General features: G+C 43.6%; 1 protein-coding gene across 2 annotated transcripts; it reads right to left on the bottom strand.

Moving 5' to 3' along the window:
• Positions 1-2369: 2369 nt before the first annotated feature.
• On the bottom strand, positions 2370-20823 carry LOC114499626 (solute carrier family 4 member 1 adaptor protein). Of its 2 annotated transcripts, XM_028515962.2 has the most exons (14): positions 19979-20823; positions 19564-19759; positions 17858-17980; positions 16998-17058; positions 16515-16654; positions 14574-14734; positions 13282-13351; positions 12723-12909; positions 11373-11484; positions 9191-9431; positions 7381-7467; positions 6385-6452; positions 4935-5004; positions 2370-2693 (listed from the first exon to the last, which is right to left on the bottom strand). In XM_028515962.2, the coding sequence occupies exons 1-14, from the start codon at positions 20636-20638 to the stop codon at positions 2644-2646; spliced, it is 2226 nt and encodes a 741-aa protein (XP_028371763.1). In that variant the 5' UTR covers positions 20639-20823; the 3' UTR covers positions 2370-2643. The 2 variants fall into 2 exon arrangements, with proteins under 2 accessions (XP_028371763.1, XP_035883676.1); XM_036027783.1 differs by lacking the exon at positions 7381-7467.
• Between the last annotated feature and the right edge of the window lie 17 nt (positions 20824-20840).

Raw genomic sequence — 20840 nt, 5'->3', positions numbered from 1 at the left:
CCTCTTCCATCCATCCTCCACCCTGGAGCTCGAATGTTCTTTTAAAAACCCAAATCTGATCATTTCACCATCACTAACACCCCAGTGGCCTCACATTGCTCTTTAGAGAGGTAGGTATGGGTTGATCTGGGGAGTCTAGGGTTGCTGAGCAGGGACACCTTGCTTTCAATTAACTTACTGTGTTCTGCCTGTAATGACGATACTTTTTTGGTAATGGCTAATAACCTTACATTTGTTTCTGAGGAAGGAGACTGAATTACCTTGATTTCTGGTAACCACAAACTGATTGTTCAGGAGGGGTAAGCCTTTCAAACAAAAACACTCCAAACTTCCATGAACAGGGACACACATCACTTCCTAAAGATCCTGTAAAGTACCTCTTTAAACAGATGAGACCTTGAAAAACTAGCCTATCGCAGACATGGGCCACCTACGACCTGCGGGCCAACTCTGGCCTGCCGCCTACTTTCATAAGTATTTGGTGGGACACAGCCACACTCATTCATTTGTGGATTATCTGAGCCGTTTGTGCTCCAACAGCAGAGCTGAGCAACGGGGACCGTACCCTTGCAGAGCCCAAAGCACCTGGCACCCCCAGAAAAGGCTGGCTGGCCACGCTCCAGGGGTTCTCCACTGCAGGCTGTGCGTTAAAGTCACCTTGAGTGCTTTTAAAAGGGACCACCGCTGAGATTCTGATTAGAATGATCTGAGGTGGGATCCACGCACTGGAATGAAAACTTAAATTTCCCTAGGTGATTCTGATCCGCAGCCGCAGTTGGGAACCACTGATCTAATCCAAACAAGAACTCAGGTCCAGACATCAAGATTTGTCTCCTTTTTGTAATGGACACCAACTACTGACACCTACAGAGCCCTCTGAAGCACGTGCATCTGCATTATCTCATCTGACCCTCGGGACAAATCTGAGGTTCCAACAGCAGGAAGCACTGTCGTCTGCTTCACCCATGAAAAAGCCGAGGCTCAGGGTGTGTAAGTCAGACCCTCAAAGTCTCCTATTTAGCAAAGGGGAGCTAAGGCTCAAGTGCAGGCCTTCTGAATCAAGTCCACTGACCACTGATGCTCATTATACAAGTTGCATAATTTATCGTTTTGCTTCGGCATGTGGAGTCTTGTTTGCTTCAGCATCTCTAGATGTGGGACCATGCCTGCCTCCCCAGGACACTTAGACATCTGCCTTCCTGAAGCGGACGACGCTCTGTGGAGCCCCCAGGTTCCTCAGGGTCACCGTGAGGAGGAGAGAGTGTGCGCACACAGCGTGCACAGACCCGGTCTCCGAGCCCTCGCTTCCCCCATGGCGGGCATATTTTTACCTGTTCAAGCATTAGGACCCCACACACAGTTTTGCTGGAATGAAGAGTTTCACCTTTGAAGACCACTGCTCTGGTTCAGACCCTTGCCCATTGCTTTCACACACGATGGCACAGTAAGTCTGTCCCCAAATTCCTGTCACTTCTTGTATCATTAACAAGTTCCTCCCTGTTACTCTAAATGAAGTTCAAAACAACAGCTTCTCACAATACTAATCGTGGTATTATTTTTTGAGAAATGGAAGGCATCACTTTTAGCAGACCAGACTTCCTACAGCTGTCAGGGTCACTGAAGTCTCTTATCACCGCGTCTTGCCTACCTCAAGCACGCCGCATACTCCGCAGTTGGAAAGCGCCATCCAGGTCCACTCCCCTGCTGGCCACAGCACTTCTCCTGCCCGCTCACTGCCTGCCTCCAGCCCAGTCCACGGGCTCTCTACCTGCCTCCACGCTTAGGCTTCCCTTTCCTGCAGAAGTGAGGCATTAATGATGGGGGTGGAATGCGGGGAGACAGGACATCTTCTGGCACTTCTTCATGCTTCCAGGCAGAAAAGGAACTTGTACTCCCCTCTCCACACAGGCGAGAAGCCCCACACTGGGCGAGACACATCCAGCCTTTCCTTCTGGGACCTACCTGCACCTTTCCACGGGGGGAGGAGGGAGGAGGAGTAACTAATCTGACTGGTCAGAGTCCCGGGCATTGGGAGGGCTGAGACTGGATCAGGACTGTGCATGAGGCATGCCACCGTCCTGAGCCGGGTCCTGGGAAGTCAGGGCCTGTTCCCAAACCTGCCCGGAGCACTGCAGTGGGAGGGAGGAGGAACCCCCACTGTGCATTTACTTTCTAGTTCCAGGGACGCCAGGGCCATCGGGGTCACACCCACAGCAGGACCCCGTGTCTCAGCACTCTTTGAGGAGGCAGTGTCAGCGACCCCTGGAGCCTGCCCACCAGAAGCACCCTGCTGCTCAGGAGAAGCACAGTCCCCGAAACTTCGTGAAAGACGCCGTGGCCTTAAACAAACATGAGACACCGTCACCTTCTCATTTTAACAGTCACGTCTCTTACTTTACTAATTCTCAAAATATATGGTTCCTTTTTACACACATACACAAACACTTTGAAACATAAGCCCCAAATTCAAGAGAATCAGAGGGGCAGATACATTTAGGAAGCCAACAACAGTATAGAAGAAAAGGCCAGTCACCAGGTTTTACAAATGGTCGTCCGAACTCCTCTGGACATCCAGCTTGATCTGTTGTCCTCAAGACCCCACGTCACATGGTCCCCACGGTCTTCCCTTAGGATTCCGCCCCATCAATAGCCATACTTGTCATTAAGGTGGGTCCTGCCATCTCCACTTTGACCTACATCAGAGTAGAAAGAAAGAAAGAATGAAACACATTCAGTTTTCCAAAGTCAGGAGGGAAAAGAAAAGACTTCAGTGACATCTGAAGTCCAAAAGTAAAACAGGTAAAGGTTCCTTCTAGATAAAAACTTGACTTTTTACATACAATTTCAAAAATATAGCCCTCCCTTCACTTCTACCCTAACTCTTATTAGCAAAGAAGCAAACATTTCTAATAATCCCATTTCTCTTGATTACCAATGCACGAGAAACCCGATCCACAGAAAAAGCAGCCTGTGGTGAGCACACGGCAACAAGCGGCTTCTCCGCTGCCCTAAGGACGCACGTGTGACTATCAACCGGCACGATGCCTGTGATTTCAAACATCTTTAACACGCTGTGTCACAGTTTCCAATTGAGCATGATAACTGTCACGCATTTTATTCTGCAGGTGCACCTCTACACTTGCAAAGTTACGAATGTTAGAGGCTACTGATTGCAGGTCGTTTGCCATGACAAGAGGAGAAACACAGCAAACAGTCATCGAGGAAGCTGGCTAAGTCGGTGAAGGCACATCCACACCATTAAAGAGAAGTGTGCTCACACACACGGAAATCTGTAACTAACTATGAAAGGGTGCCCATACAGTGTTAAGTGTCAAGACAGCAAGGCACAGAATATGCTTCCAATTTTACAGATGACATTGTTTGACTAATCCGGAATAAGAAAAACATTTATATGACTAAACATTCAAAGTAACATAATTAGAAAATATTTTATTGTAGAAAACCCCAGTGACACCCCATTCTGCCTTATTTGGAAAACATCTCAATATTTCCTATTATAAATTTTGTGTAGTGTGAAAAGGGAGGGTCGATTAAAAGGATAAACTTATTTCTATATATCCTAATTGAGAAAAAAGGTAACTATTCTTATTTTGACTAGTATATACTTCTCTTAAGTAACAGAACTAATTAAACTCTTAATTCAGTTATCAAACCAATTAACACAATATAATTAACTGTATTCATCAAGGTAAATTCTTGTACTGGGTATTTACTTGTACTTGGGAAATAATAAATAAATTCACAAAATGCATGCTGTGGGTTTCATTAGGTGTTGTGTGTAACAATGCCGACCACTGTTATGAGTTTAGTTACTCTGAATGAAAGACAACGGTCGTAAGTAAATCTACGGGGGGAAGAGAATAGGCTTCCATCAGCGTAAAAAAAGTGATGAAATATTATGCACGTTATTGCTTACATAGGCATGTTATGAATTGTATATAATATATGTAAGAAGTCATAAGAAACTAATATTCAGTTGTCTTTAGAGGAAATACACTGAGTAGCTGAGGCAGAGCCAGATGATTTTTTTTTTCACTTTAAAGAAAGTTGAAAATGCAAAAGTCAAGAGAAAGATGAAACGAACCACCTTGAGCCTATCGCCCAGCTTTAACAGCTGTCAGTACAAGGCAGGCCCTGCTTTACCTACTGCTCCTCCCCTGCCTTCCCTCCTCCTCCCCCACTGGGTTATTTAAAGGTGAATCCCACATATCATTCCATCTGTGAATACTTCTATATATATTCCTAGAAGATAAGGACTTTTTCTAAAAAAATACAACTCAACACCATTCACGCTTTAAAAAAATTAAGAATAATTTTGTAATATTGTCAAATATCTAACTAGTGTTTAAAATTATCTGGCTTATAGCTTTCTTTTACAGTAGTTTGTCTGAATGAAGATCCAGGGTCCACAAATTATGTTTGATTGATGTTATCTCTTTAGATCAGGGTGTCAAACTCATTTTCACCTGGGGCCACATCAGCCTCATGGTTGCCTTCAAAGGGCCAAATGTAATTTCAACTCCTGAACAGTTAAGGAGTAGTTACACTTACACAGCCCTAAAATGATTCCAGCCCTTTGAAGGCAATCACGGGCTGATGTGGGCCCCGGTGAAAATGAGTTTGACAGCCCTGCTCTAGATCTTTTAATTTACCTGTTCCTCAGAAGGGAGATTATTCTACTACATGCTCTTGTAAATTTCTTATTTTGCACCTTAAATATACGGGAGTTGGCAAAAGTATTTCACAGTTGTAAGTGCACGAAGCACAGAGTTTATTCTTGTAGTATTTATTAATTATTGTATTTTTTATTTGTATTACAACTGTAAACCTACCTTTGCCCATCCCTGTGTATTATACACCCATAAATGTACAGAACTACATCTGAGAGGAAAAGAAAAGTAAAAATAACCCACCTTCAGGCGGGACCCACACACAGTAGTCTGGGTCATCTTCTGGGTATTTGGAGGACAGTGCTGGTGGAGGCTGCAAAGAGGAGATAGGTTATTTTATTTAGAATAATTTTAACTCTAGGAATTATTGTTCCTATGCCCGTCAGCAAACAAAACTAAGAACAGTTTCCCATCAGTGATCTTGACATAAGTAACCAAAAGCGGGGTGCATTCTCTCTCTACCTTGACTTTTTTTTAAAGCCTCAAGGAGTTCACAGTCAGTGAGAGCAAAGTGATGGTTTTTAAAAGGAGCAGTTCACACAGGTCCGACTTCTCTCCCCTGGAGGGAAATCTGGCACTTGCCTTTTGCTCCAGGAGCAGAAACGAGTTAGCATAGCAAGCGTGAGTGCTGTCCTCTGAAAGGCCTGTTCGAGAGCTGGCCCTGAGCTGGAGTCTGGGAACTTGGGTTTCGGGAGGGTCCCCACTGTCCTAACTGAGAAGAGAGGCTCACTGTGCCTAAACCGTTAGTAAAAACCGTGTGATTGATGCCGAACACCGCTGTCCTTCTTGGAGAATGCAGCTGGGCCCACGCCAGGCAGGGGTTCACCCAGTGATCTCAGTCCTCGATAAAAACCCCGGGCACTACGTCTCAAATGAGCTTGCCTGGTTAGCAACAATTCACAAAGGTCACAACTCGTTGTTAGGGGAGTTCAGCATGTCCCGTGTGACTCCACTGGAAAAGGTCCTTTGGGAGCCTGTGCCTGGTTTCCCAGACTGCAGCCCGTGGGCCTTTTCCCTTCGCCGACTGTGCCTGGTACACACTTTGCTGTAGCAAATCACAGCTGTGAATATAACCACATGCTCAGTCCTGTGAGGTCTCTCGTGAATTACCTAGCCTGAGGGTGGTCCTAAAGGCCTCCCGGGGAGAGGACTTAGCAATCCCATTTCTGGGAACTTCCTGTATCCACACAAAATCATGACTATGCAAGGTTATTCATAACACTGTTGTAATACAAGACTAGAAACAACCCAAGGGACTATCCGGAGGGAACTGGTTAAATGGAGAGCAGCAGGAAGCTCTTGCTGTACTGATATACAATGATTTCCACAAGAGGTTAAAAAAACAAAAACCCAAGATGTAGAATGCAGTAAATTACATCCTACTTTCTGAGTAATGAAAGGAGAAAAATAAGAATACATTACTCAAATGTCTCTGTATGGCATACGAGAATGCAGATTCACTAATTAGTAAAAGAGGTGTGTGAGCACTTACTGGGTAGATGGAGACAAGAATAGAGAATTCAGAAGAAAAAGTTCAAAAATAAAAATAAAATAGAACCCTGTGTGCAGGCTCCTAGGAGAGGGGCATGAGGCAGCTGGGACTCTGCTAAGACGGTCCCTGAAGACGCACCCACCCGGTGTGAGGGTTTGCTTTTACTCCCCGAGAGGTGGAGGTTATAAGTAAAGGACCTACTTTGCTTGGACCAGGAGCTTTCTTTTTCTTCAACTCGTCTCTGCTTTTCTCATAGTCACTCTTTGATGCTAATTTAATAAAAACAGAAAAACAAGAGGCAATGGCTGTTTCAGAATAAGTAAAATAGAAAAATCCTGAGAATATTATAATGAAAGAAAACATAACAATTAATTCTCAAAAATTCCTTCTACTATTGTAAAGACTGTATATTAAGAGAATTTCCCCTTCATTAATAACTCTGGTTTTCAAATCCTAGGGCTATTCTACAAGCTTGAATACATTCGCACCACTTGAACAAGTGCAGGGAAATGGGGCTGACTTTACTGCACTACGGTTTAACCATGACAGATAAAAGCAGTAGAAAATCAAACAAAAAGCCCTTTAAAAAGGCCAAACTTTCTTTCGTTCTTTATTTCTTTTTTTAAGATTTTATTTATTTTTTAGAGAGAGGAAGAGAGGGAAAAGAGAGGGAAAGAAACATAAGTGTGTGGTTGCCTCTCGCACACCCCCAACCAGGGACCTGGCCCACAACCCAGGCATGTGCCCCGACCAGGGTATCAAACTGGAGACCTTTTGGTTTGTGGAAGAGGCTCAACCCACTGAGCCACACCAGTCAGAGCTGAATAGGCCAAACTTCCAACCAATTTCTTTGAGCAGTTTTGGAATGATTCCCACAATAGGCATATATTCAACTCCAGGAAATGTAAAGTTGTGAAGGGCTTTGCACGGCCAGAGGGAAGCCGAAAAGCATTAGGTACTTTGTGGGTCAGGGTCAGGGAGAGGAAGCCCGGGAGGCAGGAGAGGAACGAAGAAAGGCAAAGGGGGCGGCACCAAACACAAGCCTCTCATATATGCCAGTCCTCTCCAGCATCTGGCAGCCCAGTGTCCTAAAGGCCATTCTCTGTGTGTTAAAGGCCACTCACGGCCGCCCCTCCTCTGGGACCCCGCGAGGCTGCCTATGTGCAGAGCTGCGGTGGACATGGCTGTGACGCTTGCCTGAGGGCTCCTCGCACGATGAGGCTGTTCCACCAATCTGTCGATAATCTGCATTCTGTTCCACTTGGCTGAGCTGAGACATGTTTTCTACAAAACGCAGAACCAAAGCGTATTGTTATGATTTAACTCATGGTGGGGAACCAAGAAAACAAAAACAAAAGCAAGAAAAGCTAAGTACATACACCATCATCCAAGTTTACCAACACTAGCTTCAACTAAAATTAAGTTTTCCATACACGTGCCTCCAGAAGTCTGAAAGAGAATCACTAATTTTCCACTTGAAAAACTGGCCACTGAGATAAAACTTTTAGCAATACTTAGCAAAACCTTAAAAATGTACATACTCCTTGAAATGTGCATATTCCTAGAAATTCTACTTCCAGGAACATATTGTAAGAAAATAATCAGAGATACCAAGATTTTTTATATACAAGCATGCTTAAAATAGCCAAAATGAACACACAACTTACATGCCTAACACCAGGGAGTTCACTAAATAAGTCATGGCACAAGCATGTGACAGACCACTACGTCCCTTAGTAACACATTTTAAAAGAATATTTTAAACATATTTTTAAAAAAGGTTATAAAACAGCATATACCAATGTTGTCAAACAAACAAAAAAGCAATGAAGTAATCCTAATCAGCTGCAGATTTACTCATTAATGGATCTTACAAACCAAGTTTTAAAGTCTGCTAGTTTTACACACGTGTTTGCTTTGGTCCTTTAACGAACACGAAAGTACAATGCCTACCGCTCCCCTCCCTGCTACACGGATCTGACACACGGACCAAAGACCAGATTTGGGGAAAGCACGAATAAGCACCTTCTTTAAAAAGGCCAACCATTTTGCCAATAACTAAACAAAGAAGAATGCGAAAAAAGCCCAAAAGATCTACCTCTCTCAGAAGAGGAAGTGGTAACTTTTTAACGACTGAAGGTGAGTCAGGAGAATGTCTACACCCCCGGCCTACTGTTTTATGCCGGCACGCCCCCTGGATTTGGGAGAAGACACACAGACCCCCCACACGCTCAGTGCCCCTTGTTCCCCACCCCCGCCCCCTGTGCTCCCCACCCCCACCCTGTGTTCCCCGCAGACTGAATCTTGCCAAGCAGTCTGGCTGGCCTACAGGAAAACAACCCTGCAGGGACAAGAGGATACTGAAAAGAGAAAGAATTTATGTTTTGGGATGAGTTTGTGGGAGATTTCTCTTTTCTTCTTTCAACTTTTACATATGATTCAGTTTCTGAATGAGTATATATTCCTTTTATAATCAGAAGAAAATACATTTAAAAACCAGTCCATTCCTTTTCTCAGCAAGCCTCTGCTGTGGGGGGAAAATACTACATGCCAGGTTCTCCACTAGGCACCATGGACAAAAAAATGGACACCATGATGCTCCTTCCTGAGAAGTATGTCCAGGGTGCACAATTACGCTTAGTGTCTGATTTAGGACAGGGGGGATGAGGCAGGGGAGGCTTATCCTGAGACCACCTCACCAGGCCTCATCACCCACCACATCGCACTGCCCTCCAATCACACAGCAGCAACAGCGCAGGGCTGACCACAGTGCTGGGGTTTCAGATCCTGCAGCTTTCAGTTCTCCATAATTCTGGAACACCTGCCCTTATTTTGCAATGAGAATAAAAAATGACTGAAAGTTGAAGTATGTTTACACAGAGTCAGCTGTACCCCATACCACAAAGTATTTCAAAATCAAAAAATGCACAGGTAAGAACCCGCTTTGCTTTTTTCAAATCGATCCACACTTAATGCAAACGTACTACATAAATGAAGAAATAATTACCATGCTGTTTGGTTTCTTCGGAACACGTCAGGTCTGCGGGCGGACTCACTCCCTGCACTGCTTCTCCTGGCCCTCTCTCCGGCTGTGGCCCCCTGCTTCCAGCCTCCGGTTTTTTCTCTTCCTCATCTTGCTTTTCTTTCTCCTCTTCCTCTTCTTCCTCCTCCTCCTCCTCTTCTACTTCGGGCTCATCCTTCATTCTCATTAGAGCTGGAGGGAGTTCAGGACGCTTGGGGGGTAACTTCTGTAAGAGAAACAAACCCGGGAACAAGTGGCACTACATGATGATACAGAAACAAATCTCTTCCGGGGGCTGACGCTGACGTGGGAAACGCCTAGCCCCTGTACACTGAGAAAGCCTGCAGGAGTTTGCTGGAAGCAGGACTTCCACACGAAATTCTATCCATCTATGGGCCCCTCACAAGTATCTCTATTGGTATATAGGGTCAAAGGAATATTAGGCATAAAACACTGGAAACCGTCTGTAAGGAACTTAAAAATTGTTCCAGGTGAGTATCAGCTGCAGCAATTCTGTCCTGTTACCCACCCATGATGTTAAAGGATCTTAATTCATTACCAAGTCTTCTAGGGAATAAGTCAGACACACGATTCTAAGAAACAAACCATTTGTACAGCCTTTTCATTTTACATTTAACACAGCTTCAAGGAAATAAGAATATAAATAAGTAAAACAGCTCCTGAGGGAAAGAAAGACATTTCTTGAAGAATAAGACCAACTATTCCAGTCAAGACCTTTTAATAAAATTATTAGAAAAAGTTGATCACAGCTTAAGGAATAGAGAAAAGGCACCAAAGTGCATGTTGGGTATATCATGTTTTAAATATAGGATTTACTTCATAATCATGTAAAGAGAGCTTTTTAGTAAAGAGCTTTTCTTCTGACTAAAGCATAGGTAACCCCTGCTTCCCCCACCCCAACAGGCACAACACAGAAGAGCTTCCCTGCCTCAGGCGAACCACCTCCTCACTCAGAACATATGGCTGGCACTTCAGAGCTCTGCCACCAGGGGGCAGTTTACCCTAATTCAAGGTGTCGACTGAATTAGGTACCCGCAAAGAGTCGTAAGTTGAAGTCCCAAACCCAGGACCTCAAAATGTACCTGTATTTGGAGATAACATCTCTAAAGAGGTGACTAAGTAAAAATAAGGCTGTTCAGATGGGGCTCTAGTCCAATCTGGCCGGTATCCTGAGAGCTCCAAATGCACTAACTGATGACTGCCCGAAGAGACAGCAAGAGTGCAGCCGTCTACCGGCCAAGGAATGAGGCCTCAGAGGACCCCGACCCTGCTGCACACTGAGCTTGGACGCCTAGCTCCAGAATTGTGAGAAAATACATTTCTGTTGTTTCAGCCACCCGGTCTGTGGTATTTTGTTATGGCAGCCCTAGCACGCTAACATACAAGGATCAGCTCCTTGCAGGGAAGAAAACCTTCTAAAGGCTGAACCTACAAACAGATGTACCCAAAGCAAAGCATGCATCAGTGAACTATGAGAGAATAGCAGAAAGACCACAAAACTCGAGGGACAGAAAACCTGGATGTGACTGCCAGTCTAATTACATACTGATGGTATGATCTTGTGTTTAACCTCTCCAACCCAGTTTTCTCACCTGAGAGAGGTAATAATTGCCACACACCACCAGGTGTTAGAAGGGTTAAATGGAGTCAGGAAGAACTACACGGCAGAGCCAGGCGCGCAGACTGTTACTAACAAATGTTAGCTGCATCTGAGTACTACAGCAGCTATCCACCAGGACGGAAGTGTTTAACACAAAAGACACCTTCTGAAATGTAACACTCCCCCCAAATTAATCAACCGGTCTTCTGATTCGCAAATCAGTTACATGCAAATTAGTGGGCATAAATCAAGTCATTCTTTTTGTTTTTTTAATCCTTTTTTAATCTTTCTTTTCTTTTTGGTTTTGATGTCTTTTTTTTCTCCGCTCCCCACCGACCTTAATTCTTGATAACCCTAAACTGAAGAGAAAAGTCCAAGACTCCCGACATGGGAAAGATGGGGGTCATACCAAGTTCTCAACCTTTTCTTACATTACGATGAAAAAATGACTCATGCTATGAAATGAGTCATCTGAGCTTTGAAAAGAGAAAAACTAGCTCAGATAACTCAAACGCCAGAAGTTTAGCACTTTGACCCACAACTTACCCCTACTGTTCCAGTTTTTAATTTGAATTTGCTTCCTCCTTTCATGGCACCAAAGAGAGGCAATGCAAGCTTTTTAGCTTTGTTTTCAGCATCTACAGTGTGACTCTCCATCCTAGGAAGAAAGAATAATTATGCACGTCTATTGCAGAGAGGGCAGGAATTTATCTAAAAACATCGTGACAGTGACAAAGAAACTTTTAGCAAAACAAAAACTCCCACAAAATGAGTATCTAAGGGTCTACCTACATGAAAGAAGAGTTTGGGCCAATAGAACTTGAATGGACAATGACACTATGGGTTGTCACAGACGAGTTATGAAGGGCAAGATGAGTCTCCTACCTTACCCCAGGCCACATGATTTCAGATTCACAAAGTGATGCTTACAGTACAAAGGCCACTGGCAGTCGGTAAGCTTGACCCCGCCCCCACTACGGGGCAGGAGATGGACCCATGGTGTAAGGCCCTGTTTTCACCAACACCTCAGGACTCAAAGTGCCTACTTCCCTGGAGCCCACACAACGACACACAACAGCTCTAAGCACAGATGTTTTAAAAAAGTGTGTGTGTGTATGTGTGTGTGTGTGTCTGTCTGTCTGTCTGTGGGTGGGGGGCAGGAGGAAGGATACCTTGTGTAAAGAGGAATGACAAAGGGATAATGAGAGACCCTATAATGAATTTGTCAATGTTCTCACTGGCTAGACATAGTTATAAAAGCTAAGCCCACTAAAGCCAGGTAAAGCTAAAGAAGGGCAAAGTGAAGGGATTGTAGAAACTAGGGGAAAAAAATAACAGAGCAGCCCTGACTGGTGTGGCTCAGTTGGTTGAATGTCATCCCGCAAAGCCGGAAGGTCACCAGTTCGATTCCCAGTCAGGTCCATGTCTAGGTTGCAGGTTCGATCCCTGGTCAGGGCATATGCAAGTGGCAACTGATCAATGTTTCTCACATCGATGTTTCTCCCCTTTCCTTCCCTTCTCTCTAAAAACCCCATAGCAATCTACATCTCACAAATGAAATGGGTTTTTAGTTACTCTATGAAGCCACTGCCTTCTGCACTTTTATCTTTCTATTCAAAAATATTATCTAAAAAGATAAAAATATAATTCAAAATGTTATTTATGCAAAATGCTTATTTAAAATTCCAAGTACATGCTGCAGTGATCACTTCATAAATTACATAAATGTCTGATCACTGTGTTGTACACCTAAAACTAGTATAATATTGCATGGAAACTGTAAGTGAAAAATAGAAAAAATAAAAATTTTAAAGCACAAATAGTGATTAAACGAAAAAAAAATTTTAAATAAAATTTAAATAAATAAATAAATAAAATTCCAAGTATAAGACTTACTTTTTTAGTTCTGGAATCTCTGCTGGCTTTACAATTTTTATCAGCCCTTTAAGTCTCTGTTGTTCTTTTCTCAGTTCAAACGTTCTCAGGTGAAGTTTCTTCCGGGACACACCATCTAGCGCGCTCCCCGATTTCATTTCCGACATGAACGCATCTAAAGAGTCCTGAGGTGGGGACTCCGACAGAGCTGTCGGGAGAGGGATAACACATGTTTAGAAAAATGACTGCAAATGTTTGAAAACTCAGCCACAGTTTCCACAGAAAAGTCACGAACACAGAGCTGGACAAAGGTCATTACTGATATTAGGAATAAGGAAGCAGGTTATAGCTGGGAGACTATGGGACATCACCTTACCTGAACGGACTTCATTCCTATCATTTATTGAATACAGAGTTTACACCAAATAATTTATAATGTTCTTTCTCGTGCCAAAATGCTCTGTTGCTCCTTAGAAGGCTCCGCCTTCTGTATGATATATCTTATTAACCAGTGTAGCCCAGCACCAGCTGCAGTGTAGCCTAGTGTAGCATACAACATACGAGTCGTTCATTGCCTTACCTTTGCTTGTGGCTTTCAGTCTCTCAGAAATTTCAGAGAGTTCCCTTTCAGCATCATTTAACTTGGCAACCTATAAGGCCCAAATTAACAGGGTTAGCAAATGTTTTTCTTCTTTCAAAATATGGTAGCTTTCTCCTCTTACTTCCACTATTCTTATAAGTTTAAGATGATTAATTTCAAGTCCAGCTAAATCTGTTCCTTATGGAGTTAACATTTTCCATTTGTTTATTTAATTTCAATTGAATTAATTTCTGAATTAAAGAGTGCAAAATTAAACAGAATATGTGTATAGAACACACTTTATTTTGCTCAAAAGAAAAAGATTAAGGTATTTGTTTTCAACGAGAAATCGAAAGCACAGATGCTGGGTAGTGTTTTAAGCTCTGAGCTCTAAATACAGTGAAAACACCTGCTACCTTAGGATTATTTCAGGAAGGATACTCGGTTTAAGACTATTATCAACCTATACCACTCAAAATTCCTTTCATATTTTTGACTGCGAGAAGCCCACAGTCAAATTCGCCTCAGAATGTCCCAGTTGGTAACTTCTTGCTTTCTTTTTTCTGGGGTAACATCCCAGGAATGCTCGCGAATGGACCAACATCTACCTAGAGGTGGACAGAGACTAGCAGCAAGCCCAACTTTTTTCCAACTTGCTGAAGACTTGTTACTATCAAATTTGCAGACGACAAAAGTTACACTTCACTACCAGATTTCAATACTACTACTTTAAAAATTGTAATTATAAAAAAATTTAAAAGCCCTGGTCAGTGTGGCTCAGTTGGTTGGAGCGTCATCCTGTACACCAAAAAGTCACAGGTTCAATTCCTGGCCAGGCCACATACCCAGGCTGTGGGTTCAATACCTGGTCGGGGTGTGTACGAGAAGGCAACCAATGAAATGTTTCTCTTTCTCACCGATGTTTCTCTCTCTCTCTCTAAAAGCAATGAGAAAATGTCCTCGGTGAGGATAAAAAAAATAAAATTAATTTAAAAAATAAAATATAAAAAATTTAAGTAATACATTATTTTATTTTTAAAAAATTTGCCCTGGCTGGTACGGCTCAGTGGATTGAGTGCCAGCCTGTGAACCAAGGGGTCACCAGTTCAATTCCCAGTCAGGACGTATGCCTGGGTTGCAGGCCAGGTCTCCAGCACGGGGCACATGAGAGGCAACCACACACTGATAATTCCCTCCCTCTCTTTTTCCCTCCCTTTCCCTCTCTCTAAACATTAATAAATGAATTTTTAAATAATTAAACTACTGTAGCTACTTCTATAAATAAAACTTGCCAATGATTCAAATGTCTCTGGCTTCTCATCGATCTTCCCAGCCTTCTTCATTCGGTTCAGACGCTTCTTCTCAACCAGGCCAGTCCGATCAAGAAACGTGTCATCATCACTATCATAAAAGTCTTCATCTTCCCAGTTCTTAGCTTTCCTTTTCCGAGATACTAGAGATAGACAAAATAAATGCTAATGAAGTAAGTTTAAAGAAAAGAAAAAGAAAAAAGGCAAGTGGACAAGGAGCTTAAAATGTCACTATCAAGGCCAAGATGGAGGCACAGGTAGATACTCTTTGCTTCCTAGCACAACCAAAACAAGGACAACAACAAATTTAAAAACAAAAAACAACCAGAGCTGCCAGAAAAATCAAACTGTATGGAAGTCTGACAACCAAGAAGTGAAAGAAGAAACATTCATCCAGACTGATAGGAGGGGCAGGGAAGACGCACAGCAAGGTGGCGGCTGGCAACCTGATGGTCCCACATTCACATGCAGATAAACCGGGAGGAACAACTGGGGAGCGAGACAGACCATGCAATCCAGAGTTCCAGTACAGGGAAATAAAGCCTCAAAACCTCTGGCTATAAAAATCCGTGGGGGTTACAGCAGCAGGAGAAACTCCCAGTCTCACAGGAGAGTCCATTAGAGGGACCCATGGGGTCCTAGAATGTACACAAACCCACCCACCCAGGAATCAGCACCTGAAGGGCCTAATTCATTTGTGAGTAGCAGGGGAAGTGACTGAAAGCAGGGCAAGAGTCGAGCAAGAGGCATTGTTCCCTCTCTGACCTCCCCCCCACATACAGTGCCAGAACACAGCTAAATGGGTTGCCCCATTTGGCGAATACCTAAAGCCCTGGCCTTACAACACGACAGGTGTGCCAAGACAAAGAAATATGGCCCAGATGAAAGAACAGATCAAAACTCCAGAAAAAGAACTAAGCAACAAGGAGATAGCCAACCTATCAGATGCAGAGTTCAGAACACTGGTAATCAGGATGCTCACAAAAATGATTCAGTGCGGACACAAAATACAGGAAGAAGTGAGGGTTATGCAAAGTGAAATAAAGAAAAATATACAAGGAACCAACAACGAAGGGAAGGAAACCAGGATTCAAATCAACAATTTAGAACAGAAGGAAGAAGTAAACATTCAACTGGAACAGAATGAAGAAATAAGAATTCAAAAAAAAAATGAGGAGAGGCTTAGGAACCTCCAGGACAACTTCAAATGTTCCAACATATATATGAATCATAGGGCCGCCAGAAGGAGAAGGAAGAGCAAGAAATTGAAAACTTATTTGAACAAATGATGAAGAAGAACTGCTTCAATCTGGCAAAGGAAATAGACATGCAAGTCCAAGAAGCTCGAAGAGTCCCAAAAAAGTTGGATCCAAGGAAACACATGACGAGAGAAAGCTAGATGACTAGACACCAGCTAGAGACAAGGACTGAGGAGGACCAGGGCAAGGAGCAGGTGTATTCTGTTAGAACTTTGATAGTTTAAAACTATACACAAGTTACTTTACATTAATAAAAAATTAACTTTAGAATAAATAAAATATAAGCCTTATTAATAAATTATAGTATAGCCAGTTTTTTTAAATGAGGTAAACAACATAATGACGTAGGTAATTACAATACATTCTTATTAACAAAGTAAGTCACTAAAGAGTATAAATAATGTAACTGCATTTGAGTACAAGTGTTTGCTTTTTGTTAAAGGGTCTATTTCTGAACACACACCCGTATGCACAGAAAATATCTGGGAGAATATGAACCACGCCTACCTTAGGGTACTGAGATACGGAATTTTTTCTTTTCACTTCATAGAATTCTGTACAGTTTACGTTCTCCTCCTAAAAAGAGGTTCTATTACCTTTTATGTTAAAATTTCCTCCTTTCCTCCTTCCTTTTTTTTAAAGACAAAAGCGTTCCCACACCCACCTGCCTCCTGCCGCAGCAATCCCAGAGTGTCGAGGATTCGACAAGCTTCCAGTGAGCACTGGATCATTGCTTCCTTTTTCTTTCCCGAATGAATGGCCTCGGCCACCAGCTGTTTTCCAGTTGAATCGTCCACAGGTAATCTGCATTGGTTTAGAGGGAATTATTGCACAGCACTAAGCTCTAATTCTAATGAAAAGAATTAGTATGTCATGGTAATAGTCATTTTTTTGAGATGGCTTTTCAATCTCTGGGTTCGTTTTGTTGTATCTTACTAAGGTTAGATTTCAAATTGTTTCCCTCCACCTCTTACCCATTCCACCCAACCCTCCAATACTATAAGTGTTACTAAACTATCAAGATCCCAAATCAGGAACAGCCTAAAATTAAAACTAAAGTTACTCTTTGGGCTGCTAGCTATAACCATAAATTAAACCTGAAATGTGCCCCTTTCCAGAAACGGACATGAGTGAGACGAGAACACACCTCACCCTGCAGAGCCAAGTGCTGTGCCCCTGCTCATCAAACTCATACTCCAGTTCTTCTCCTTCGGAAGGCAGAAAGACAAGAAAATTTTAATAGGGTCTAAAGAAGCTGACACAAAGAGAAAAAAGAACTGAAGTTAAATAAGAATATCAAGTTCCCCTACCACACTGAAAACTAAATTTCAATGCATTTCGGTTCTTATTCCTAGGGATTATTATCTGATAATAAAATTAGGATGAGTGTGAGGAAAAACACAAATTCAAATCAAAACAATCAACTCTCCATACATAGCTTTGTATAGTAGCTTTCACACTTTTAATGAACTGTAGACTTAAGTTATTAAGCTGCCTGGTTTTCAGAAGCATAAACATTAAAGCAAAGAATGCAACCGATTCGTATATTCATGGACTCACACGCACACCCACACACATACACACACACACCTATCTAAACACACATACACACACACATTCCTCCAACATACCACGAATGAAACAGTCCTTTGTGGAATTATTTTTCAATCCTATAAAGTCAAAATCCATGCTAAAAATTACAAAATATCGGGTGAATTATAAAGGGAAAATTACAAGAAGTTGGCTCAATCTTCTGCCACCAAAATCTAGGATCTTAAAAAAAAAATGAGGAGAGTCAGAAAAAAAGAACTTCCTTTTTTCCAAGGTGAGAAAGACTAACAAAATGTTTACTCTTTTCAGAATTAACCTGACACAACTGACCACAAGGGCAAGTACTGAACCAGGAAGACAGCGGATAAAACACGGCCTTTCTAAGCACCTAAAGTCCCAGAAAACAACGCTGCTGAGGACACATTCTACCAGGAGGGTCAGAGCATGTTTACGTACCTTCTCGTTCAAAAAAGCCTTGGAGAGCCTTTTTCGGATCCTTTATATAAAAGGCCTCCCTTTCCTGCTGAAACTCTAAAACAATGGGGTTCTCCTCAGCCTCATCCTCTACAGCATCTTCTCCTACAGGACATGGGAAAGAAAGGAAAGACAATCAGATAGCAGAGGAGACCATATGAATGATACTCACTATCCTTCCAGGCTTCGTAAAGATTCAGTTACCAGTGACGAAAAGGAGAGGTGGCGGGGAGGACAACCAAAAAAACACCGGTGTGGACATCTTTAGGTTTTCCAAATTGAGTGAGAAGTTAACACTTGTTTTTGTGACACTTTTTTCCTCTCTCGCTGTATTTTAAAAACAAAATTACCTACTACATTTTCTACGGAAGAACTATCTAAGCTCCAGGTCTCATACTTTGCCTCCAATATAATTTCCTAGTACTTCTCCTATCTGCCAAATGGACTGCTCTATTCATTGCTCCCTGAAAATCATCAAACCCTGCCCCGAACACCACTCCTTTCATCTTCCTAAGGGCTACTTTTTCTTTCCTTCAAGTCCCAGCTCAAAACTCTCCTGCTTATAAACTTTTCCCAAAGATCCAAGTCAGTGCTGCCCAACAGAAACCAAGTAAAAGCCATATATGTAATCTAACATTTTCTAGCAGCCATGTTATAAAAGGGAACAGGTAAAATCATTATCACATTGTCAATACTAAACATTATCAATGAGATGTTTTACATTCTTCTTGCACACTAAGTCTTCATATCCAGTGTGTTTTTTACACGTACAGCACTTGCTGATCTGGACTAGCCGCACTGGGAGTGTCCGATAGCCACACGTGGCTAGTGGCTCCCACACTGGACAGCATCAGGTCTGAGCCCTCAAAGACTGCTCCCTTTTCTGAACCCTTACTCTAGCACGGTTTCTAAATTTGTTTGGCATTTATCACAGTAATTTCCTACTTATCCTGTTCTCCCAACAATATATTAAGGTCTTTTGTATTTTTTTAAAGATTTTATTTATTTTTAGAGATGGGAAGGGAGGGAGAAAGAGAGAGAGAGAAACATCAATGTGTGGTTGCCTCTTTCGTGGCCCCCACTGGGGACCTGGCCCGCAACCCAGGCATGTGCCCTGACTGGGATCGAACCTGCAACCGTTTGGTTTGCAGCCTGTGCTCAATCCACTGAGCTACGCCAGCCAGGGCCCTTTTCTATCTTTTTATATTCCTAGCTCCTGAATACCCATTCCTAGCTCCTCTGGCTAAGGAACCAGCTTTCTTTGGTTAGCTATTTCACATTTCAGGGTATTTACACAACATGCAAAAAAAAAATTCAAGGGACTATCCTACACTGAATATTCCAATTTACTTGCTTAAATGTAGTTCCAGCTTCTTCCGTGATAATCAAGCTCAGTACTTAATTTTAAGAATTATTTTTAAATGGTTAAAATACCAAACTAATTGTATGCTGAGGACGAGTTTCCAACAACGGAGTGAACTGTAACTAAAACACATTAAAAGAAATCATAGTGTCCATAATATAATGTTTTGACTTGAGAAAAGTAAATGAATCTCTCCGAGTCTTGGTAACCTCATGTGAAAATTGTACTTACAGTCATTAAAACTTGCTTGATAAAAAAACATTTGAGGTCACCACTACTAATAATTTCAAAATATTAACCTCCGGCAGCAATTTTAATTTCTTACCCATTCCCCAGGTGCAGCCCATTTCATCCTCCTGGCCACCAGTACTTCCCTTCTTTTCAGTGGTATCCATTTCCTCATCTTCATCCGAGTCTTCTCCCAGCATCTTCTTCTCCAACATCATTTGTTGCTTCTTGCGCAATTCCTTCAATTGCGTTACTGTCAACTCGGATTCTGCCTCTTGGTCTTCCTCTGGTCCCTGATGAACCAAGCGAAAGAATTATTTTAAGGTTCAGGAGAGATGAACTGGCTTTCAGAAATACTGCAGTGTGTCCTGAGGTTTGGAGACGGGCCAGATTCCTCCACCTCTGTAGTCCGCGACTAGTAACAGAATCTCCCTCCGCCGCGGAAGCTTAGGGAGCTCAGTAACCCAGCCCGGTGCGCTCCAGAGATTCCAATTCTGGGTTTTTCTACGTACCTGAAGAAGAAAGAGCCTGGTGCTGCCGCCGAAGCGGAGAACGTGCCCGACGTGGACCCGACAATAGGTGCGGGGTGGGATGCGGGTTTTGTTGAGAAAGGTGCCGTGGGTGCTTCCCAGGTCGTACAGGTAGAAGCCCGGCCCGTGGCCGTCGCCGTCTCCGCCGGGGCCGGATGCCCCGTGCTGCAGCACGGCGTGGTACCGAGACACCGAGGGGTGCTCCAGGCACACGTCGCAGCTAGACAGCCTCCCGAAAAGGCAGCTACTGGTCCCTTTCAAGCTACGGGTGCCAAGGATGGTGCCGCCCTTCAGGGTCTCTAGGCTATAGGGGGCGGTGGCGGGGCCGGCCCACGGCGGCTCTCGGTAAGGCGGGGCCCGGGCCGGGCCACCGGGAGCAGGAGCCGCTGTCGGGGGTCGCGGCTGCCCCTCCCGCGGACTCCTAGTCTCCGCGCCTTCCGGCCGAGGCGGAGGGGCGTCAGGCTCCCCGGAATCTGGGTCCTGCAGCGCCGTGGGCCTCTCCTTCACCTCCTCCGGGTTTGAAGGATTGCTGGCCGGGACCTGGCCCCGCACCGCCGGGGGCACCGGCAAGGCTGGCTTTTTGAAGTCGTCATTGAGTTCTTCCGAAGCCATTGGCTCGGACAGAGGAGGACTATCGGCCATCCTCAATCGGGTGCAGTCTCGAAACTTGGTCCTGGGAAACCTCTCCCTTCGGTCTCCACGTTCCTCTCGGCGCCTGTCTCTCCCCAGCTTCCTGCGGCCTCTTCGGGCAGCGGTGCTGGACTTGCGTGAAGACAGCGCCGGGAAGAGGTGGGTAGGGCTGTGCGGTCATAAGAAGAGGAACACCAAAAAGAGGTGGTCGAGA

This window comes from Phyllostomus discolor, chromosome 6 (genome assembly GCF_004126475.2).
Source record: "Phyllostomus discolor isolate MPI-MPIP mPhyDis1 chromosome 6, mPhyDis1.pri.v3, whole genome shotgun sequence".
NCBI lineage: Eukaryota > Metazoa > Chordata > Mammalia > Chiroptera > Phyllostomidae > Phyllostomus > Phyllostomus discolor.
The sequence above is the reverse complement of the archived record's forward strand: the minus strand, read 5'-3'. Positions and strand labels throughout refer to the sequence as shown.